Source organism: Mustela erminea, chromosome 8 (genome assembly GCF_009829155.1).
Source record: "Mustela erminea isolate mMusErm1 chromosome 8, mMusErm1.Pri, whole genome shotgun sequence".
NCBI classification, from domain to species: domain Eukaryota; kingdom Metazoa; phylum Chordata; class Mammalia; order Carnivora; family Mustelidae; genus Mustela; species Mustela erminea.
The window spans coordinates 29081919-29105059 of record NC_045621.1 but is presented as its reverse complement, the minus strand read 5'-3'; the positions used below and the strand labels follow the sequence as shown (position 1 = coordinate 29105059).

The window sequence follows — 23141 nt, the reverse complement described above, 5'->3', positions numbered from 1 at the left end:
GTAGAACCACCATTTAGTGGTAGCAGCGGTGGAGTGGGATGTTCATGGTGGCCCGGGAGGAACTGGGGGGCTCTTTGGCTAGGGCCTGGCCAGGGAAGTCTTGGGGGGTGCAGGGAGTGCCAGGGGCTTGGCAAGTACGGGGCCTACTCACCAGGGGTGTACTGAGAGGACCTTTCTCAAGAAGAGTGTGGCGCTTTGGGAGGTGTTGGGGTATAGCTGGAAGGCATCAAAGCGGCCCCCCACAATCCTAGTCTCTGTTTCCTGGGGGTCCGGCTCGTAGAATGGGGAGCGTCCACTGAGCCTGTCGTGGAGATAGCTCCGTTGACACGTATGCACTGAAGGTCTGCTCACCGTCCCAGGGAACATTAATGTGGGGGCTCAGAGGGGCTCGATGATCTGGGCGGGGCCGTGCACCTATGTGGGGGGGAGGCGGGAGGAGTGGGGAGCAGGGAGAGGCGCAGGTGCAGCCCGGGTACACTCACATGATGTAGGTGAGCACCCCTGCTCCCCAGATGTCTGTGGCAGAGCCGATGGGTTCTCCCTTCACCATCTCAGGAGCTGACAGGAAACAGAGGTCAAGCTGAACCAGCTTCCCGATGGCAGGGGAGCGGGAGAGATGAGGGAGGCCCCTGGGGGCCTGAGGATCAGGATGAGGCCCAGGTCACAAGACCACAGATCTAGCAGGCAGTAGGGGAGTGGGGGTGGCCCCCAGAGGAGGTGGGGGCCATCTGAGGAATCAGCCCAGGTATGGAATGGTGGGGTCCTCAGAACTACACAGGCACCAGCTCCCCCTGATCGCCTCTGAGGTAGGACACCCATTCACAAAGAACACAGCCAACAGCAGGGTGAGGCGCTGTGGAAATCAGCCTGGCTGGCTCTAATCCCAGGCCTGTCCCTTCTAGCTATGGGATGCTGGCAAGTACTAAGCCCGTCTGGCTCTCCCACTTCCTCATCTGTGAAGTGGGGCTTGTAGAGTAACTCCGAGGAGCACAGCTGATGAACTAAGTGGTAGCTGGTTTCCCTCATGTATATATATTAACAATGGATCCTGTCCCGTTTGATCAAACCCTGGCTCTAGCATTCATACCCGATATTGGACAAATAGGGCACCTCACCATACCTCTTTCTTGTCTGCAAAATGGGGATAATGTTATGCCAATATCCAGGGCTACCATGATTCACTGCTTGCATACAGCAAGCACTCACTAAAGGCCACGTGAGGGAGTGAAACAGAGCGAGCCCCGGCGGCTGCCCCTCCAGTGGGAGCCCCAGCCGCACCCCCACCCCGACCCAGGCCTGTGCGGCGCCCTCACCCATGAACTCCAGCGTGCCCGTGCGGTGGCCGAGGGGCCGCAGGGCCTGGGGGTTGTAGGGCTGGGCGCTGCCGAAGTCCACGATCTTGAGGGCGTTGTCGGGGGCCAGTAGCAGGTTGTCAGGCTTGATGTCCAGGTGCAGCACATGGCGGCCATGGAGGTAGTCCAGCCCTTGTAGCAGCTGCACCACATAGGTGGCCACGTCGTCTTCCGAGTACCGGAACCTGGTGGGGGGGTAGCCAAGCGAAGCCGGTGACGTCCCAGCTCAGCTCCCCCCCCCGCCCCCGCCAGAGTGCCCAGGTCCCCCAGGTACCGATCACTGAGCCCGCAGAGGAGCTCGCGGTTCCCGCAGCTCTCGGCGATGAGCACGAGGTAGCGCGGGGTGATGTAGGCCTCGTGCAAGGCCATGAGCCGCTCATGCTGCAGTGTCCGCAGCACTTCGTACTCTTGCAGGACGCGCCGCTTGCCCTCGGCTGCATAGGGCACGATCTTAGCCACGAACGTCCGCCCGGTGGCATTCTCCCGGCACGCTCGCACCACACCAAAGCGGCCCCTGTCGGGATAAGGTGGGGGGGACACACCACACACTCAGAGGAAAGGAGCTGGGGGGAGCAGGGGCCCCAGGGAGCAAGGATGCAGTGGTTTTGAGGGCGTCCTCTGAAGCCAGATCCTAGGAACCTGGGCCTGTGGCTCAGCTCTGCCCCTCACTGGCTCTGTACCTCGGGCAAATCCCATAACCTTTCCAACCTCAGTTCTCCTGTCTGTGAAATGGGTGATGATAGTGCCATCTCTCTGTCTCTCAGAGTTGTGAAGAGTAAATGACATCATATGGTTAAAGAGCTCAGCACGGGGCCAGCCAAGGAAATTTGAACCCAGTAGTGCTAGGCACCCAGAAACCAGCCCCTCCCCAGCCCCTCCCCAGCCCAGTCCAGGGCAGTCTGGTCTTCTCTCTGCACCCCACTCACTGCCCCCTCGGTCCTTCTTCCCTTCCTGGACCCACTTGCCTGGCTTTCTCCTCCAGGAAGGTGTAGGGTTTCTGAGGGGGCCCCTGCCGAAGAGTGGTGCCCTCTGGCCCAGGAGAGCTGTGGGGACCACCCACAGGGGAGCTGGCCACCTCCTGGGCCGGGCTGAGGCTTCGTACAGTCACCTTGGTGGGCTCAGGAGGGGGTTCGGGGGCTGGGGGCTCAGGGGCTGGGGGCGCAGACACAAAGGAGGTTACCATATACAGGGGAGTAGAGGAAGATCCTGGCTTCACCCCCTGAAGGGTAGAGGCTGGGGTTGGGGTCCCAGTGTCAGGGACGGAAGACTGGGGCTCACCAGGGGTGGCCTGGGCACTGGGTGGGGTGGGCTCTGCTGGCTGGGCAGGCTGCAGGCCCCTGTGCTTTCGTGGGGGAGTCTGGGGTGGTGGACCCACAGCCTTGAGTGAGGACAAGGCCTGGCTGGGGGGCGCTGGGGGAGGTGAGGGGCCGGGAGCAGCTGGCTGAGGGGCTGGGGGAGTGGGAGCTGGGCTGGGGGTCAGGGGTGGGGCCAGTGAGGTAGGAGAGTGAGGAGGCGGGGCCCTGGCCGGCCCTGAGGTAACAGGGGCATCTTGGTGAGCAGCAGATGGCAGAACTGAGGAATCTAAGTGAAGACAAAGAAAAGCATCATCCTGATGCCCCCGGGCTGAAACTGGGGTGCTCAGCGGCCCCTCTGTTCTCTGGCCACCCCCGTACCTCATCCCACTGACCTTGTGTGCCCCTGACGATGACCTTCTCAGAAGGGTTGCTAAAAGGCCCTTGCCCTGCCCGGTTGGCGCAGGCCACACGGAATCTCACGGTCACACCGACTGGCAGGTGGGTCACGTTGTAGTAACAGTCGGGGATGCCTGAGCTCACAGGGTGCCAGACAGACTCCCCTGTGGGCAGCATGGAGGAGGGACTGAGGCCACAGAAGGGGAGACCCAAGCTCCCAGGGCTATCCGTGAGGAACCCAGGGAGGGTGATCATGTCCTGGGCCTGTGCATCTTCTGCCCCCTCCTCCCCCGCTCCCCCGCCTGCCCTGTCCCTCACCATCCACCCGCCGCTCCAGCGTGTACGTGCAAGGTGCCCGGCTGTCTCCCGGCTTCCAGAGCACCAACGCCGTGTCCTGGTAGGTCTGGGGCACCTCAGGAGGAGCTAACTTTCCTGGGATGCCTGGCAAGTGGAGGGGAGCCCCAGTGAGCCTCTATACTCAGCTTAGAGCCCTTCAAGCCCTACCCACCATGTGTCATCCCTGCCCCCCCCCGCCCCAAGTTCCCAGCCCAGGCTCACGGGCCACAGCCACAGTGCAGGAGCTGGTGATGCTGCCCAGGACATTGGTGGCTGAGCACTCATACAGCCCCGCGTGTCGCTTGCCCGCCCGGGGGATGCTCAGCAGCTGCCGTCCGTCTTTGCAGGACACGATGATCACCGACGGCTCGGACTGCAGGGACTGCTTGTCTAGGGCCGGGAGGGGCACAGGGGGCTGCTGAGTGTGATAGCACACATGGTCCTCCAGGCTCCTTCTCCCCCCACAGTTTCCACCTCCCTCAAGCATCCCTTGGCCTTGGGCCCACTTGCCTACCCCCTCTCTGGGGGAGAAGAGTTCTCACCTTTCATCCAGGAGATGTGGGGGGTAGGGCAGGCCGCGGGCAGGCAGAGCAGGGTGGCTGCCTCTCCCTCCAGCAGCACCTGGTCCTTGAGTTTGATGTGGAAGACTGGGGGGAAATCTGGGGGAGAAGACAAAGACAGCCATGGATCCGCGGGAACCCCGGCTCGCTGGCCACGGAGGGAGGCAGGTGCCTGAGAGTGCTGGTGCTGCCAGCAGGAACAGAGGGAAAGGGTATCTCTTCCCAGTCAGATGTGGGAAGGAGAACCCCATGCCGTGCCTTCGAGAGTTTTCTCTGGGGTGAGTATCACTCTCCAGGGTGCAGAACTATCTTTTCCTTTCATTGACCTTGGAGGATGCTTGGGAGCTCCGCGGTATGTGAACCGCCCAGAGTGGGGCCTGGCACTACGTGAGTGCTCTATAATCATGGGTTAAGTAAAATAAAAACAAATATGGAAGCACTAGGCTGATTAAGATTCTGTAATACCCACTCCCCCTGAGGCACCACAGGGCAAGTGGCAGGAGTCAGTGACCTGAGCTGAGACTCCTGGGATTGAACGTTACATTCAATCAAAATGTGTCGTCTCCAAAGACCTAAAGTCAAGGCAAATTCAGGGCACACCTTGGAAGTGTGTCAGTCTCCCCAACCCCTCGTCCCTTTTGGGGTCTGGGGACACAGCCTTGGACCAAATACATACTCCTTCAGGTCAGCTAAGTAGTGAGAGCTTCTGCAGGGACAAGAGACAGCACCTGAACGACCTTGGACCATGTTTTTTCTGTAAACGGAGGGAAACCGTAACACGAAGCTCTAGGCTTGCTGTGAGGACTGAGAGGTATGTGAGGGGCTTCGCGTGTGTCTAACATATGGCCGGTGCTCCTAAGGGTTAGCTTCTATCGCTGATGTGCTCAGGAGAGGAGCTAGGGACAGACCCGCCAGAGAAAGAGGCTCTTCCAGCAAAGCCGGCCTCAGGCTGGTGAATGCAACCACAGCTGGGCTGTGGACAGGCCAAGGTCTTCCCTGCATTTCCGCAGGCCAGGTGGCTCTTTGGTGTTTCGAGGATTTGCCTTCCTGCTCCCTGGGAAGTCTCTTTAGAAAACTCTCAATCTGGTCCCAGCCACTGGGGGCGTGGGGTAAGGGGGGCAGAGAGAGCTGAGGGGTCCACACATCTGGGAGCCCCAGCTACTGCCTGTCTGAGGAACTGGGAGGGAGTGGAGGTGGGGATAAGCTGGGCAGGGGAGAAATGCTCTGCTGGAGTGAGTATCAGGAGAGCCAGCATGACCTCTCCCCCAGTTTCGTGCTCCACCCCAGTGTTCCCCGAGGAGGGGCCCGCACCAAGGGTCCAACGACGCAAAGTAAATATATTTTCACCTACGGCTGCCTCCTGACCAAGCGAGGGTACTGGGTAGGGGGAGAGGGGGCGGGCCGGGAGGAGAGGTGAAAGGTGACCCCAGCTCAGCCCTGCCAGTCCCGCCCTATTCCCCCAGAGGCCAGCCCTAGTTGGTAAAGTGGACAGGGACAGCCTTCTTCCTGCAGGGAGGGGAAGAGGATAAGGTAAGGGGACACTGCCTCGGCAGGAAATCAGCTGCACAAGCAAAATGGAGCTGGGAGAGGAGCCCCAGTGGGAAGGACTCAGCTGTCCCCAGGCCTCAGGGCTGGCTTCTCTTTTTCTTTTCTCGCCTTTTCCACACCTGCCTCCACGGGCTGGCCTCCTTCCTCCCTCCTTGCTTGCTACAGCCCCACCTGCTTTGGGGAAGACACCGAAGCTCCCCTGGCCAGAGCTGGACATGGTCACCTCAATCTCAGCAGAGGCACGGTGGGACCGGGGCTGGGGAGTTCTATTAGGAAACTGGAGATGGATAAAGATCCTGCACAGTCTGGCCTGGAGGGCCTGCGCTCCCTGAGTAACGATCCTTCCCCAAGTAGGGGGCTGGGGTGGCCCCAGGTGGAGAATATCTCTCTCCCTGCACACTTGTGCAGAGAAACAGAGCAGCGCCTATCCCAAGTCCTCCTCCCCTCAGCAAAGAGCCCTGAAGGCTGCTTGCCCCCCCACCCCCTGTGGGGGCAGGGAGGATGGGGAAGGACAGCAAGGGTGTTCAGATCTATTGAGGAATGGAGAGTTGGGGGCACCACCCAGATTGCGGGCCTCTGGGCTGGGAGAGAAAGAGTGTCTTTGGGTGCCCATTCCAGCATACCCGCGTGTGGGGCGGGGCTGTGGGGGCAGGGGCACCCTAGCCTGTGCTCCTTTCAGAACTCCGCCCTGTTACAGCCTCTGAGGGTCTCTCAGGAGGGAGGAGGCTAGCCAAAGGAAGGTGTAAGTCTGGCGTCCCAAAGCCACCTCTGGGGTCTGGCTGCAGGGGACCACAAAGCCCAGGCCCCTGGCTGCTGCCGCGTACTATACCAGCTCGGTGACTTGGCCGAGCTCCTAACGAGACTCAGGCTGCTTCCTCACCAGGAAACAGTGAGCGTGGTAAGGAGAAACGCTTACTAGGATCAGCATTTCTCATTCGTGGAATTAGTTAATTCTGTTATTATTGCTGTTTTCCTGATCTCTGGTCCCTTCCGCTACCGCCAGGGCTCTTCAATGGGGGCTCCAACCAGCAGTCACTGACCCTGGGGCAGGGAGGCAGCTACTCACCCAGCAGGCCTACCTGATTCACTGCGCACATACTGGTGACCCAAATCTTCCTGAGCACTGGCAGAGAGGTTTGGCTGTGAATAGCCCTTTTCCTTTCGTAGCCGGGAGAGGCCCCAGCGCCGCCGGCTTCGGCCTTCCCGAGGACCTGTGAAGATCCAGACCCAGAAGCACTGGCCCAGCCAGTCCCTGAAAGCTCCCGCCTCCCAGCGGCCCTGGGCCCAGGGAAGCCACGAACCTGTAACCACACACACCACACCACACACCCCTCCCCGCCCACCTCCGCCAAGTCCATCCTTACGGCGTCCAGCTCTTTCTCCCAGAGCCCCGCCCCAGCACTCCAAGCTCCTCCGCACTCCGCGCCTGCATCCCCGCTCCATACGCTCGGCCTAGACACCCGTGTGTTGCAGTCACCCGCCACGCCCCTTGGCCCCGCTCCCTCACCTGAGGAGCCCGACGTGCCGCTGGCTTCGGAGCCCAGGGACTCGGCGGAAGGCGTGCTGGCGCCGGCCTGGGCCGCCAGCTGGTTGTGCGGCACGCCGAGGCGCCGCAGACTCTCGCCCTCCGATGTGGCCCTGCGCAGCCGGCCAAAGAGCGGGGTGCTGCGGCCCGACGCGCCCCCCGAGTCCTCGCTGCTGCCGCTGCGCTGCAGCCGGCTGGACAGCCGCTCCAGCGTGGAGCTCAGCCTCCTGCGCACCGCCAGCACCGGTGAGCCCCGTGCCGAGCTGCCGCCCTCCGAGCTCTCCCCGTCCCCGCCGCGGGCCTCCCAGGCGGGGTGGCGCTGGGCCGGCGGGGTCCGCCGCAGACGCTGGGACAACGACAGCGAGAGGCGGCGGACGAGGCCTGGCTCCCCGACCGCCCTGAGGTCTTGCACGGAGTGGGAGCGCTCGGGCCGTCGGACCAGCTCGAGGGGCGTCCCCGCTGGGCTGGGCCGGTACATGCCGTCCTCCTCCTGAGCCCCGCGGAAGGGGCCGCGCTCCTCCGAGCGCGAGCGGCTCAGCAGTCGCAGCCCCCTTGATAGGGGCGACTCTCGGCTGCGCTTGAACTTGGCCTCAAACACGGCCTCCGACTCCAGGTTCTCGATGCTGCTACTGAGACTGCTACCTGGCCTGCGGGGCACGGTGGGGACCCGAGCTTTCTCCGCCAGCACCGGGTGCGCCCCAGCTGTAGGCACGGGCTTCTCAGAGGCTCCTGGAGCTGGGGAGGCCACCCGGGCAAACACAGCCGGGTGGGGTCTGGGCTCGGAGGGAGGCGCCCCAGGGCCCTGCAGGGAGCCTTGCGTGTGGCCTGAGAGCTGGAGCGACTGCATAATCTGGGCATAGGGTGTGAGAGGGGGCACTGGGCTTTGCGGAGCCGCTGGGGGCTGTGTACGCTTGGGGGCTGGGACTGGCTCTAGCTTGGGCTTTGGGCTCTTCTCTTGGGCAGGCTGGGGCGCCAAGGGTTGTGGAGCATCACTGGGTGTGGTGGCAGGAGGCTTCAAAGACTTGGGAACACTGGATTTAGGGGCGCTGGATTTGGAGGCACTGGGCCTCGCAGGGCTAGGTGGCTGGGCCTCGCTGAGGGCAGACAAGGAAGGAGACTCCTGGAGCCTTCGGGCCCCAAGCCTGGCCACGGGGATCTCAAGGGGCGCCCCAGCACGGCGGTGCCGGCCCCGGGGCTCTGCCTCCCCCTGTGAGAAGCTGCTGCTCTTCTGCAGGCCCCATGTCTCAGGCGGAGGCTGGTGGCGCGGTGCGGCCTCACTAGACGCAGCCCGGGCTAGGCGGGGATCCCGGGTGCGGCCCCCCAGGCTCTCTAACAGAGGGCCCCTGAGGCCACTGACCTTACCATCCTCGGGGCCGCCCCGCAACAGCCGCTGGCGCAGGGCCTGCAGCCTCTGGGCGTACTCGCCCTCTCCCAGGCCACCCCGGGTCAGGCGGGTGGCCCCCGGGCTGGGGCTTCGGCGCTGCGGCAGCTCCACAGAGGCTGCCTTGTGCAGGCCCCGGCCCGGCTCCCGCGGCCCGGCCCGGGGCAGGGCGCTCTCAGCAGAGCTGCCCCGCCGGAGCTCCCTCCGCTGGGGGCTGGACCCAGCTTGGGGCTCCTGGCCTGGGGAGGGGAGAGCCTCAGGGCTGGGGGCCTCCTGGTCCTGAGAGGGGGCCCGTCCCTGCTCCTGCCAGTCCATAGGGGTGGCAGCCCCAGCCTCAGGGGTCCCCAGGGCCTCATCTTCCGTGGGAATGTCGGTGAGGGACACCCGGGAGCCCGAGAACTCAGGCTGCAGCGGTCGGGGCACCGAGGGCAGCTCCTCCAGCTCTTCCTCTTCAGAGTCAGAGGAGGAGGAGAGCCCCCCGCTGGGAGGTGGTCTTCTGGGTACAGCTACCCACACCCGCTCTGGGGGTGCCCGCAGCAGCTCCGGGATGGGGCACAACACCAGGTGGCACTTGTAGCTGATCTGGGAGCGCTGGAGACAGGGTCCTGGGGTCAGACCCGAAAGGGGCCCCTGGTGCCAGCCTGGCCCACGCGAGCCCACCTCAGCCCCAGGAGCCAGGGAGAGAGGCGGAGGGTCAGGGAACAGAGGTGAAGCTGGGGACTGAGACAATAAAAACTGGATGAAGACAGCTGAGCAGAAAGTGAGGCACATGATAGGAAAACGGCAGATAGAGGGAACAAGTGCGGAGGGAGAACGAGGGAGGCCCAGAAGCAGGACCCAGGGACACTCACCTGCCACCTCCGTCGGGAAAGGAACAGCTTCAGGTGATCCGTGCTCACCTCTGCGCCCTTGGCCTGTGTCTGCAAACCCAGGAAAGAGGGCCTGAGTCAAAGTCCCCCATCAACTAGACCCTCAGAGTTTGGCAGTGGAGAGACAAAGTCCACAGGAGGGGACAGTGGACTGAGCAGCCTTGAGTCTGGGATCCTGGGGGTCCCTTCCCCCTCAGATCTGTCACTTGCCCCTTGACAACTCCCACAGTCAAGGGGCCTATGTAGGGACAAAATCCCTGAGCCTAACTGGAGCGGCAGAACCTCAGTGGTTCTCGGGCTGGGCTTTGGGGCTTACATCAGGGCTCATGGCCCTGTCCTGTTCACTGGCTGCCCTCAGGAGCTGGGGCTCTGGCCCCTGGTGTGGGCTCTGCTCCCCAGCTCACCATCTGTCCCTGTGGAGATCCAACATCCCAGACATCTGGAGCGTTGGTGGGCCAGACCAACACAGATGCTTCCCTCAGCCACCCACCCAGGCTGTCCTTTTCAGAGCTCATTTATGATCTGAGAGCCCAGGCTCCTACTCCTAAGGACAGATACCAGAATGACCTCAACCTTCAGTTGACCCAGCAGAACACTCAATGGATGATTTATTCAGACACTCTTTCTGGGTCATTTGCTGAACCCCACCCCTCTGCCTGGCATTGTCCCCTGCACTGCTGGGGTTTGAAGATGAATGAGTGAGCATTCTGGCTGCACAGAGCTCAAAATCACCAGGCCAAGCCAGCCAGGCCACCCACGAACTGCAGGGCGGGACAGAGGGGGACGCGCAGGAGAGAGGAGGACCAGGGCTGGTCTCAAGAGGCAGGGAAGAGCCTGCTGATGAAGCCCCAAGATGAAGGGTGCCCAGGCCTGTGCCTTGGAGGCCATGATATCCCAGCTTGAGCCTTAGTTTCCTTAGCAGCAAAAGAGAAGTAATAATGTCTTCCTTCATGGAGTTGTTGAGAGACTAACAGACCATGTGTATATAAACTGCCTATAATGACTACTGCACACAGTAGGTGCTCAATAAATGTAGCTGTTAACAATGCTCCCCCTCCTCCCACCTCTTGTACCATTGCCTTGCAAGACTAGACTCACTTTGAACCAAGGATGTTCTAGGGTCTCCTCGGCGGTAGGCCTCCTGTAAAGGAATGCAGGTTAAGTGAGCCAACCAATAAATGGGAACACAGGGCCTGTAAGGAGTTGGGAGACTGAATGCTTAAGGACAGAGGCTGGGGCAGGAGTGGGGGCTGGCACAAAGGGACTCTGCAGGCTGGGGGCTCCTCAGGGCCCTGCACTCACAGCCGGTCCTGCACCAGCACTTTGATGAGGAAGCCCCGGGCCTCCCTGCTCAGGCTCAGAAATGTGGTCTCCTCGAAGGCCACGTTGTAGTTCCGAATGTTCATCAATGTTGTCCGATCATTTTCCCCAACAAAGGGGGAGATTCCCGTCAGACTGCAGAGGAAGAGGGGACTCGTGTGAGAGAGGGACAGGGCCCTGGAGCTGAGGCAGGGGCTTCTGAGGGATGCCAGTGTCTAGGGACAGGGTCAGGCCCCCCGGGGCTATGGAGAAGGTAGAGGCCGGGGGATCCAAGCAGAAGGTAGTCTTTCAGACTCTTGCCTGTCCTGCCCCACCCCGAGCCCCCAGTAGGTGAGTCCTGCCTTGAGAACTGGGCACCCAGCTCCCTGTCCTGGGCCCATGCTTTGGAGGACCTGTTGTGTCCCTCTAGGCATGGCCTGTCCCTGAGGTGAGGAGTCTGTGCCGAGGGGATAAGCGACCCTGAACTTGAGCCTCCCCCTTCCAGGGGCTGTTCTGAACACTCAGGGCCTCACAGTCTGCTGCCTAGATGGCACGAAGCCAGTACTGGCCTCTCTCTGTCCAGCCTCTGAAGGAGGCTGCCAGTGTGCCCGCCCTATACGGATGAGCACAGTGACAGAGAGAGCTTAGGCTCGTAGGCTAGGGCACCCCCCTCCTTCACGCATGAGGCCTCCTGCAGTGCAGCAAGGGGCAGGGGTCTGGAGGAGAAGCGGTGGGCTGCAGGCCCCAAATTGCTCTCCTGTCCCAGGCTCTGGAAATGTTAGGGGTCGGCCTGCTAGGCGCTCATTGAAAACCGGGATCCTGAGTGCAGAGGGGTCCTTACCAGAGGAAGGCAACAACGCCCACAGGCCTGTGAGGAAAGGAGAGTAATAGATGGGTGAGTGGACAGCCGACCTCCCACGAGAAGGCCATCGTTTTCCGCTACCACCAGTCTAGTGAGGAGGGGCCTCACTGGGTCAGATGGGCACAAGGATGCCTCCTCCAGGGAGGACTCTCAACCAAGAGGTCCCAACTTCTCTGGAAGAGTCAGGGTCATGGCAGGGCCAGCCCAGGAAGCCCAGAGGAGTCTGGGAACCAAGGGGCTGTGTGTGCCTCACTGCGGGGAGGCCAGGTGGCTACAGAGAAGGTTCCACACCTAGGGGTGATCAGGAGCTGAGGCTGGACAGGGCTAAGACCTCGAGTGACTGGGTCTATTCTGGTGAGGGGCAGGTAGTAACATGGGCAAGAGGTCCCCGTGAGCTATGCCACCAACCTACTTCAGAGAAGGAAGCTGGGCTTGGTGAACTTTCTCTCTGCCAGCACGCAAGTCCCCACCCAGCATGACACGGAGGGAAGCGGGCCCAGGCCACCCCTTCAGCTCTGTGGGCCAGCCTTATTACCAGATGTCGGTGACTCCAGACACAGGGGTCTGATTGACGATTTCGGGGGCCACGAACTCAGGTGTGCCGTACTGGCAGTACTGGGGCTCTCCTGGAGTCAGTTCCTGGGCATTCCCAAAGTCACAGATCCTCACCTGTTCTTCGCCCTCTGCACCATCCCACACCATCAGGTTCTCCGGCTGCAGAACAGCAGGGAAATCATGGGAGCTAAGTGAAGCGGGAAGGATGCCCCACCGCCTGCCTTCCCCAGGGGCTGCCTGCTCCCCACTCCCCACCTGCACCTCACCTTGATATCCAAGTGCAGCACATGGTTCTGGTGCAGGTAGCATATTCCCTCCAGCACTTGCTGCATGTACGCCCGGATCTGTGGATACGGGAGGCCCAACGTCCGTGGGGAAAGGGTGGGAGATTATGTTTGATCACTGCCAGAGCCGTGGCAAGAAGTCAGGCTATGCCTGAGAAGTGGTCTTCAGATGGCTGATAAGGTGGTTGAAACATAGATTTGGGATTTCTGAGATCTAGGGCTTCCAAGTACAGCTGCACAGGTTGTGCACAGCACAATTATAGGAGGGAACCATCTATATTATAATAAATAGAACTGTGCAGTATACAATTTATACTGCCCTACAGGGCAGGACAGCAGTGAGACTGAATAGAGTCTAGATGGGGCTCTTTTGGAGAGAAATGTCTGGGGAATGCTTATTTGAGGAGACTGGGAACCAAGAGAGGTAGGTGTCACCACCACCCCTGACCTATTCACGGCATAGATGGCAGGCCCAGGACCCGCCCCTCAGTTCTTAGAGCTCAGGTGGGTAAACACCAGTGCCCAACCCAACCCCTACCACCCACTGCCCTCACCTCAGACTCACACACGGTGGGTTTCCTGGCCATTCGCTCCAACAGCTCCTCTGTGCATCTGCATCCCCGATCAAGGAGAAGAGTGACAGTGCCGATTTCTGGGCCATCCCTCCATCCCTAGAGCTCAAGGCAGATCCCAGCTCTGCATATTTCTCCTTCCCCTTAAAGCACAGCTAACACCAGCCCACCACTGTGTCTCCAGCACCACCCCCCACTGTCATATGGGTGCACAGATGGGACCATCCTGCTCGATCTCTCATTTGCTGCAGGATCTCAGGCCAGTCACCCAACCTCTCTGAGCCTAGGTTCCCTCAGGTGTAAAATGGGGATGACATCTCTCAGTGACCCTGTTAAATATTTAAAAAGATCAAGTTAGAGCAGAATTTTGTTGACTGTGGATGGACCTTCCTGCCTATATTTGAGAATGACCCAGAAACCCATGACAGGTAAGAGGGGCATGTGGCTGAGGTCTGGGTTCTAACAGTGCCGACTGGGAGGCGGGGATGATGGATATGGTCACCCTGCTAATGGGAGGGACAAGCGGACCACCCAGCATGCTACGCACAGTGTGGCTCTGTTGAACCCAAGGTCTCATGAGAGTCTAAAATCCATTCTTCGTGCAAACCACCTCCCCAGTTCAGCTGGTGCCGAGGCCCATCTGAAACGGAGTCACTCTGAATGTTTGGATAGACTGTCCTGCATTTCGTGCACATGCCTTTTGTTAGCGGGGTGACCTTGGATGAGTCACTTAACCTCTCTATACCTCAGTTTTATCAGTTATAAAATGGGGATAAAATGGAGGCGCCTGGGTGGCTTAGTCGGTTGAGTGTCTGACTCTTGGTTTCGGTTCTAATCACCATCTCAGGGTTGTGGGATTGAGCCCTGTGTCAGGTTCCACGTTCAGCACAGAGTCTGGCTGGGAGTCTCTCCCTCTCCCTCTGCCCCTCCCCCCGTCTCCCTAAAATAAATTTAAAAAATTCTGAAGAAAATGGGCATAAAAAGATTGCACGAGATCACACAGGAGGATTAAGTAGGTTAATAGCTGTTGAACTCTTAGCGGCTGCCAGGCATACACTGAGTGCTGTGTAAGTTTAAGCTAAGAAAAGGCAGTGGAGGGACAGGGGCTAAAAACGGCTGGTTTTTGCAGAAGTCTCCAGAATCTGCTCTGTAAAGTCCTCACAAGATGCCTTCAGAACTCCCAGCCGTCCATGGGAACATTTCCCAAAAGGGGGCCGGTGCAGCCTGTCAATGGGGCCTCTTTGTAAAGTGTAAAACGTGTTGCTGATTGGACACATGTCCCCTCCCGACCCGGCCTATCTCAGGATACAGCTCGGTGACGATGACCAGTCCCCGACGCCTCTCAAAGGCCTCATGGAAGTAGAGGACGCAGTCATGCTGGAGCCGGGCCAGCAGCCGGGCCTCCCGCCACGCTGATGCCTTTGGCTTGGCCTGGCTGGGGATGAACTTGGCCGCAAACTCCAGGCCGGAGCTTCGCTCCACCACGCGCCGCAGGTAGGAGAAGGCACCCCTGGGCGATGACACAGGGAGGTGAGGGGCTCACGGCACACCCCCCACCCCAGCACTCCATGGCCTGAGAGCCTCAGAACCAGGCCCCCTTTGGCTCCCAGGCACCGCGCCCCCTCCGAGCCCCACACCTGCCAATCTCTTGATGGATGTCGTAGAAGTCGCTGAGTCTCCTTCCTCGCTGTTCCTCGGCTTCCCCGGCCCCCTCTACCTCCATGGCTGTCTGAACTGGTGTTAGGTGGGGCAGGCAACAGAGGGATGAGGGCAGAGACAGGGCCAGGCAGGGCGGATGGAGGAGACAAAACAAGAGCAAGAATGTCAGCCTGGGGTGGGGTGCCAGGGCTGGAAGAGAGGGGTGGTGGAGGGGCGAAGGGTCTGGCGAGTGGCTCCTGGCCCAGGGCTCACATCGCCTTCCCTGAGAGTAAGCGTTTTGCCCTCCTCCCCTTGCATGCGCACCTGAACGCACAGCCAGCTCGGCTTTGCAGGAGACCTCCCCGGCGGGGTTCCGGGCGGTGCAGGTGTACACCCCTCCATCCTGGGTCCCCGCGCTGAGCACCACCAGGGAACACTCGTTCTCTTCGTACACAAAGCTCACGTGGCTACTCTCGGTCAACAGCCCCTCGTCCTGCAGAGGCGGCCGAGGCTTTACTGTCCAGGCCTGGCTTTACGGCCCCCCTTGATCCACCTCCATCTCCATGCCTGACACCCAGTCTCATCCCCACCGCGGGCCCGGGAACTCTTCGGCCCCGAAGCCCCAATATTATCTCTGTCCCAAGGGCTTTGCTCACAGCCCCGGGAGCCTTGCTCCCTTCAGTACCCTGAAACAGCTCCACTTTTATCTCCCACTGATAGCCCTGTGCCTCCCAGTTAGTCCCCTGGTTCCTGAAACATGTACCAGCATCACATGGAACTCTGGGTCCCACTCTCTTCTCCTAGCCACACCTCTGACAACACCTCGGTTCTTCTCTGTCCAGGTTCCCCTCCTCCTAAGGTGGCCAAGACTCCTCCTGTGCAGAAATCTGTCCTCCCTGACCTGCAGGCTCCCAGCTGGCCCCATGCTAGGACCCCCCCCCCCCGCCACCCTCTGACCTTGTACCACATGATGTCTGGCAATGGCTTCCCCTCCACCACCACAGCGAAGCGAGCGGTCTCCCCAGCATCCACCTCCACGTCCTCCATGATGGACTCAAACCGAGGGGCCTCTGAAACACACAGCCCAGGGGAGGGGTGGCAACAACACTGGGATCATGAGGTTCTGTCTTCTCAAGTCCCTCTCCAAGTCCTCCCTCAGCAACGGGCCCAGGCAGAACACCAGCCAGCACCCCACCCCCACTGAGTCCCAAGAACTACCCAACCCCCCGGCCCCCGTACATCCACACATGATGTTCTCCAAATCTCAAAAGACCGAAGCCATGGCGTGCAGCCTTGCTTTGTTGGACCCTCCGTGTTCATCTGCCAGCTTTGAAACTAGATTTTTACACACAAAAGAAATCTGGATTTCCTGCCTCTCTGGAAAAATCAGGATTGGGCAACCCTGAGCCTCTTCCCTCGCTGCATTAATGGGCTGGTGTGGAGTGGCTCGATGCTGCCCCCTGTGGGTGATCGCCCTTCTGCATGGCCCTGTCTCTGGCTTTAGGCAGCTCAGGCTGTGCACCTGAATTCAAATCAAAAGTGGCACTGCCTCTACCTTGAGGTTTTCTCTCTGAATCTTATTTAAATGTTTAAGCGGGCTTTTACCATCCGGGAGATGGCAAGACCAACAAACAGGTACCGATTCTCAGTTTAGCTCTCCCGCACATGACTGTGATTTCATTCTTTAAGCATATCATGCGGTCGTGTTATTTCCTGGCAAAGCGGCTTCTAATTCTCAGGATGGAATTAAATACATATTCCAACGTGCTTTGTGGAGGAAGCAGTGACTTCCCAGCGCCCTGCCTCCTGAGCGTGTTTGAGGAGCTCAGCTTTAAGAGGCGTGGGAGAGTAGCCTGGAGGGATGAGCCAGGCGCTGGGCAGGGACCGCCACCCATCCCTGGCACGTAACCTAATTTTATACAGATAAGAGACACTACCGTGGGGACAGATATGGTGGGAAGAAGCCATTCCACGGGCCCTGCCTGGAGACTGGGGTCAGGGGTAGGCACAGGGTCTGCAGTTTATAAGATCCAATCCCAGGCCTGTTCTAGTTCTGGCTGGCTGGGACGCTGTCTGTCTGTCTCTCTCTCTCACTCTCTATCTTGGTCACTGGCCCAGCCAGTCTGGGCTACAGGGCTCTTGGTGGCCAGGGTCTCCCCAAACCCGAGGGCTTTTCCTATATGTGGGAAGAGAAAGGAGTCCTGCTGACGGTATGCTCCAGGAGCAGAGTGGCAGGTTGAGTACGAGGTGCCAGGAGGTGTGTTGGAGGGGGTGCTGGGGCAGGGAGGAGACAGGGACCCAGACAATTGGTGCCGCCCCCCCTCCATCTCCATCAGGGCCAGCAGGGCTCCCCCATCTCTCCCTCACACACCCTGCCACTTGTCTTCTACTTTAAAGATCCCTTCCCACCCCTCTAGGAATCTGGTTTCTAGTTTAGAGGTCGTGGGGGCCGCTCTGTGAGGGTGAAAGTACTGGAAGGTTTCAAGTGAACTTGAACAGTTTTTTAAAAGCACCAGCAAAGATGCACTTCTCCACCATAGGATTGCCTGTGCTCCCTAAAATGTCACTTTCTTTGTGTTTGGTCGGAATTGTATCTACTCAGCAGGTAACACTGTTTAGCTCATGCTGATCTGAAGTTCTGAGTGGCAGTTACATATGTCTAGAGTTAATTAACAAACCGGAAAACAAGACAATTACTACTTAATGCATGCCTCCGGTTGAGAGATGACATCTTTAAAGGAAAAATTATACAAAGGGTCCTCACCGCAAAGGTTGGGAGGCTCTGTCAAAAGGGCTTGTGCAAAAGGGTGCGCAGGGGGCCCAGATCTGGGGGACTGCTGATCAGTGGTGCCCGCTTGGGGCCTTTTCTTTTTGAAATTGACTTGGTCGCCCCATGCCTGTTATATTTGAGGTCCTATATCCTGCTGTGTTTAACATAGGATGTTAGGAGCACCCTCTGGCTCTGGACTCAAGCATACACCCAGGCTTGAATCCCAGTTCCTGTACTTAGGAGGTTGGGGGACCTGGGCCTGTGACCTAGCGTACTTTCTGAGGCTCAGTTTCGTGTTCTGTAAAATGAGGATAACCAACCACATCTCACTGGGTTAACGTAAACATTCCTTGAGGTGATACATGGAAGGTCCTTCATGCTGAGCCTGGCATGTATCAGGTGTCCTCAGTAAACATCTGATGAGTACTATCTCTGTTACTTCCACTAGCCCTGGTATAACAGCCATTTGATGGACAGGTCTGACAGGTGGGCATGAGGAGAGGGTTGTGGGCCTCAGGAGGAGGAGAAGGAAGAAGGCCCGCTGTCACCCACCTGCCAGCTCCAAGGTGACTGAGCAGGCCTGTGTGCCGTGGCGGTTACGGGCTGTGCAGGTGAGGGGCCCTATGTCTCGGTGGCTCACCCGGCAGATCCGAAGACAGTACTGGTCGTCATCTGGCTGGCTCAGCTCATACACCCCTGCCCGTGCCTCTAGGAGGGCCCCTCGGCAGCTAAGGGACACACGACAGGGAGGTCAACCAGGATCCAGCCACAGGGGAGTCAGGCCAGGATGGCCAGAGCTGGACGGCCCCATGTGGGAAGTGAGGCACACCAGGTGGGGCCCTACCTCCTCCAGACGACCTGGGCCTCCACATGGTTGAAGGTGACCGTGATGCTGGCGGGCTGTCCCTCCACCACATACACGACATCTGGCTTGTCCAACACGGCAGGTGCCTCCTCCAGGGGTGGGCCTGGCCAGATGAGAGTGCAGGCTGAAGTCATACTTGACACCAGGGACTTAGCACACTCTACGTTTTTACCCTCCTAACCACTACCGGAGCTCCATGTTTACAGACGAGGAAGTGACGTTCAAAGAGGTTCAGCAAGTTGTCTAGGACACGCAGCCAGGAAGTGGCGGAGCTGGGACTGCACCCCCCCATCCCCCGTCCGCTTGTCTGATCCCAGAGCCTCAGCCTCACCCACCGTGTGTGCTGCCATCAGGAGAAAGAAATGCTCGGACTGGCGGAGGTCACTCCCAGACATAGCAGGTCCAGACCAGCCCTTGAGCCTCCACCACCAAGAGCTGGTTCTCCGGCCCTGTAGCCTCCACCCCACCTCCAGAGGGACACCCAGACTCACCACGCTCCAGGAGCTGTGCTGGCTCGGAGGGGGGCGAGGGCTTGCTGCTGCTCTTGATGGTGGTGCTGAGGACTCGGAAGACGTGCTGGACCCCCTTACGCAGCCCCATGGCTGCCCACCCAGGCTCCCGCAAGCCTGTGGCCAGCACTGTCCACTGGTCCGAGCCTAGAACCTGGTGCTGCACAGTGTAGGTCAGGGCGTCTGGGTCTGGGGGGAAAGCAGCTGCTGGAGGTGAGCATTGCTGGGACACCCCCCCAGCCCCCCATTCAACTGGCTCAGGACCTAGAAACTCCTCATTAGCCTGCTCTGAGGACCTGCCTCAATTTCTCCTGTTGCTTCTGCCTGCACCACCCCCCCGCCCCCGATCTGCTCTTTCCAACCACTGACCTGGCCAGCCATGCTCAGAGCCAACAATATGCCAGGCATGGGTCCAGCTACAGACATGGAAGGAGGGAGCTTAGCTCATATCCCAATTCCTTGTTATTGCCTGAGGTGGGGAAACTGAGGCATAGCGCAGGAAGAAGTCATGCCCAGGGAAGGGGAGGGCATTCCCAGGATCATGAGCCAAGCACCCAGTCCCTCCGAGAAAGGGAATGGGCCACTCCTTCATGGCCTCTCCTGACACACAGCCATGGCTTTATCCACCTTGAAGAGGAGACTGGCCAAGCAGCTCCTGGCCATGTTCCCAGGGTTCCATGCTTACCCTCCACCAGTACGATCATCTGGGCCTTGCCCCCCAGCCTGGCTCCTTTGGTGCCCCTGCCTGAGCCTGACTGCACCCCATCCCCACCCAGGAGCCCCGTGGGGCCTGACGCACCGATGGCCATGTCCAGACCCCTGGGAGGGTTCCACGTGAGCGTGATCATCCTGCCAGTCACAGCCACCACCTGTGGGGCGCCATCTGGGGGGCCTGGAACCACATCTGAAAGCCACAGGTCGGGGGTCTGCCATGTTCCTCAGGGCCCCATGGCTCTGCAGGTTCACCAGGCCTCGGGATGGTGGGCCAGGGACTGGAGGCACAGCCACAGTGCGGGGGGCAAGGCCAGACAGCTCCCCGGGGTCCAAGGGTAAGGGAGCCGGGGTAGAGGCCCTGCCCTCACCCAGGCCCCTGGGGAGAGCCAGTGGCTAGGCTGCAGATATAGCAGACCAGGAAGACGTGACCCTCACCTGTGACATAGAGGTGAGCATAGCATGCAGCTTTGCCCAGCTTGTTGGCAATGACACTCTTGTAGACGCCGGCATGCTGAGGTCCCACAGCAGGGAACACCAGGCGATGGACATCCCTGTCTGGGGGGTGGGGGACACAATGATACCGGGCCTGAGCCAGGAGGATACTGGGTGGGCCCATGTCCCCAGAGGCCTGGCCCTTTACTCCTTACTGGCTGTAGGGGGCAGACGAGGGGGCAAGAGTGGGGCAGATGGCAAGAAGCGTGTCCACCTCACAGCAAAGCCAAAGTCCAGGCTGCCAAGGCTATACCTGCAGGCACGTCCCTTCTTGCCTGTCCCTCCAATGACTTCTCATGCTCCGCCCACACTGATTCTGCCTCCGAGCTCCTGTCCCGTTGACAGCCCCTCATCTCTGCATCTTTCGCGTTCACATCTCGGCATCAAAGTACTGACCGGATTTTGTCCCTAAGGCCCCTCCGTCAGTCCCCTCTCCATCCCCATGGCTGCTGTTGTCCCCCTGCAGCTCAGCGCCCATGACCGACCTCCACCAGTGCAGTCCACACTCCGCCAATGGCCCTGCATGTTACCCCTCGACCTGGAAACCTTTAAGGTGCCCCCTGCATGTGGGCGAGCATCCAGAGCCTCAGCCCAAGAGCCCATCCAGCCCCGTCTCCTGCCCTTCCTCCTGTGATTCCTCCAACCCCGACAAGCCTTCAGGGTCCTGCACACACACAGAAGTTCCATCTTCAGGCTTTTGCTCACAAAATTCCTCCCTTCTGGACTCTTCCTCTCCCACCTAAGGCCTTCTCCTTCAAGTCACAGTTCAAGCAAGTGCCAGCCTGGGAGGACTTCTCTGTACCCCCATCCCTGACTGCCTCCCCAGGACCTCCAGCGCCAGGCCCACACTGCATAGGGCGGCCCTCCCTTTCTACTCGCGTGTGCCATGGCTGCTTAAAGACAGAGCCGACATGTCCCGTCAGGCCCGGACCCTGATGCCTTACACGTAGTCAGTGCTAAGGATGTTATATTACAAATGATAATAGGAGTTGTCTGTTCTGGGCCCAGGGAACGCCAGCTACTAGATGTACGGTTTTTTTTCCATAATCCTTTCAACAACCCTGCAAAATTATCCTAATTTTACCAATGAGATCAGAGACATTAATGGACTTGTCTAAGGCGACACAGCTAATAAATGATGGAGCCATGCCTTGAACTTGCTTCCCTCTGCTTCTGAACTTCCCTCTCGGTGCTGTGATCCCTGAATGATGATAAGGAGGCCATCTCAGGCGGGGATGTGAAGGGGAAGAGGCTGGCCTGTCCTCCTGCACGTCACAACCATCCCCAAACACCCCTCCCTTCTCTGACCAGTTATCTCCCCATGGAACAGTCACCCATTCATTTATCTCTGCTGACACTATTTATAAAGGAAGACAGACCAGAGGCTGCCACCCACCCCAGATACAGAGAGGAGCGGGGACGCCAGCTCAGGCTCCCGAGACAGACACCCGACCTGGGCCTCAAGCAGAATGAGACAGGAAGCCTGTGGGCTGAGCAGACAGCCTGAGGTGGTGGTGATGGTGGCGGTGGTGGGGTGGTGGCGGTGGCCAGGGGACGGGTCAGAGCCACAGAGCTGACTCTGGAGAATGGGGTGGGGACATGGGGGGCAGGGGTCGGTAGCGTGCTTAGGAGGTAGCCTCAGAGTCAAAGGGGCTGTTCCTGACTTCGGGTAAGTCCCCATCCCTGTGTAAGTCTCTGTTTTCCTGTTTGCAAACACGGGTACCAGTCCCTGCCCTCCAGGCCCCTGATGAGGAAGCTGAGCACGGACCCGGCACTCACACAGTGTTTGAGAGAGGGGAGTTCTGCCGCACTGCAGCTGTAAGAGGAACCTATCTCAAGACTTAGATTCCTTCGAGGATGGAACTGAGACGCTCCCAAGAGAAACAGCCCCAGGCGGAAAGCACAGGGTCCTGAATCCGGTCCTCTGTGCTCCTTAACAACCCTGGCCTAGCAGCCTCTCAAAGCCAGACACTGCCCAGGCTGGCCTTTTCACCGAAACTTCTCAAGGAGGGCATCAAGAGCCTTGCTTTATGAACAAGCAGCCACAACAGCAGTAACAATAAGATAAGCGGTCGCTGACTACTCGCTATTCGCCAGGCCCCCCTTAGGTGCTTTGTGCGTATTAACCGATTTCATCCTTATGGTGAGCCTATTGCAGATAGGCTTGCAGATATGGGGAATAGATCGCAGATATGGGGAAACCGAGGCACCGAGGGGTTCCGTAACCTTGCCCTTGTGCTGCTGCTGCTGGTCAGCAGCAAGTTGTACACCCGTCCAGTACGTGCTAAGGGGGACACCCAGGCCTGGAGCGGCGACTCCGCCGACGGGGCTGTGCAGCTCGAAGAAGGAGACCCTGACCGCACAGCCCCTCTGCGCCCCCTCCCACAGGCACCCTGCCCTCGCGCAGGCTAGAGAAGGAAGGCTCGAAGGCAGGGAGAGCATGAAGGCACCACGAACAAAGAGGGTGCCGGAGGGGATGCTCCCCAGGGTCCCTCCCTGAACACATACACTGCATCATGCGCCGGTCGTCGCTGCTCTGGATGCGGTGGCCATTGTGGAACCAGCTGATAGTGGGGTAGGGCAGGCCAGTCACCTGGCACTCCAGCATGGCCTCCTTGGCCAGGCCCACCTCCAGATCCTGTAGTGGCCGCAGGAAGTCGGGCATGGACAGCCGCTCCAGCTCACCCTGCTCCGGCTCCTCAGGGATAGATGGCATCTTCTCTAGCTTCGAGCTGGAAGAACGACACGGCTGCCCAGAGGTCTCCCACCACAGGACCTGGGCACCGCAGAGGCCGCATTGGCTTCCCCAGGAGCACCCCCTACCTGGGGCCGGTGGCGGCCGTCCGGGGTTCCTCCACATAGAGCTGGGCCGAGCACTGGGCCTGGCCGTGCGTGTTGGTCGCGCTGACCGCGTACAGCCCCTCGTCCTCACTGCCCACGTGGGCGATGTGCAGGGAGTGCAAACCTCCATCCTGCCGCAGCCGCAAGTTCTCGCTCTCCTCCACCTGGCGGCCTGGGGGAGGACGGGGCGGGAGTGCTGAGCAGGCTCAGCCAGGGGCCCGGGGCCTCTGGACCTGAGGGCTCCCCCCACATCTGCAGGGTGGAGGGCCGTACCAAAATGAGTCCAGGTGACCGACGGGGGCGGGCTGCCGCTGATCTTGCAGTCGAAGCGGGCCGCGCGGCCCTCCAGCACCTCCATGTCCTCCAGCAGCCGAGTGAACAGAGGCGCCAGCGAGGGCCGCACGGTCAGTCGGGCGCTGCAGGTCAGCTCATCTAGTGGAGAGGGGGCGGCGCTGTGGCAGGGAAGGCCACGGAGCCC

At 59.9% G+C, this 23141-nt stretch overlaps 1 protein-coding gene across 12 annotated transcripts in view; it reads right to left on the bottom strand.

Moving 5' to 3' along the window:
* SPEG (striated muscle enriched protein kinase) overlaps positions 1–23141 on the bottom strand; it is a 55825-nt gene that overhangs the window by 1233 nt on the left and 31451 nt on the right. For 11 of the 12 annotated variants that reach the window (XM_032354898.1, XM_032354895.1, XM_032354897.1 and 8 more), the window contains 30 exons: positions 22937–23095; positions 22646–22835; positions 22331–22554; positions 19766–19885; positions 19416–19520; positions 18599–18805; positions 18087–18210; positions 17795–17970; positions 15430–15542; positions 14797–14965; positions 14472–14568; positions 14144–14344; positions 12817–12874; positions 12245–12322; positions 11959–12137; positions 11403–11429; positions 10565–10717; positions 10361–10403; positions 9245–9313; positions 6995–8984; positions 6567–6698; positions 3922–4038; positions 3602–3769; positions 3362–3484; positions 3040–3207; positions 2318–2933; positions 1627–1866; positions 1314–1537; positions 483–558; positions 152–301 (listed from right to left, as the gene is read on the bottom strand). In XM_032354898.1, coding sequence (XP_032210789.1) covers positions 152–301; positions 483–558; positions 1314–1537; positions 1627–1866; positions 2318–2933; positions 3040–3207; positions 3362–3484; positions 3602–3769; positions 3922–4038; positions 6567–6698; positions 6995–8984; positions 9245–9313; positions 10361–10403; positions 10565–10717; positions 11403–11429; positions 11959–12137; positions 12245–12322; positions 12817–12874; positions 14144–14344; positions 14472–14568; positions 14797–14965; positions 15430–15542; positions 17795–17970; positions 18087–18210; positions 18599–18805; positions 19416–19520; positions 19766–19885; positions 22331–22554; positions 22646–22835; positions 22937–23095 — 6496 coding nt within the window. Of the gene's footprint in view, positions 1–151; positions 302–482; positions 559–1313; positions 1538–1626; positions 1867–2317; positions 2934–3039; positions 3208–3361; positions 3485–3601; positions 3770–3921; positions 4039–6566; positions 6699–6994; positions 8985–9244; positions 9314–10360; positions 10404–10564; positions 10718–11402; positions 11430–11958; positions 12138–12244; positions 12323–12816; positions 12875–14143; positions 14345–14471; positions 14569–14796; positions 14966–15429; positions 15543–17794; positions 17971–18086; positions 18211–18598; positions 18806–19415; positions 19521–19765; positions 19886–22330; positions 22555–22645; positions 22836–22936; positions 23096–23141 lie in introns of those variants that run through there. The other variant, XM_032354907.1, reaches the window with a different exon arrangement.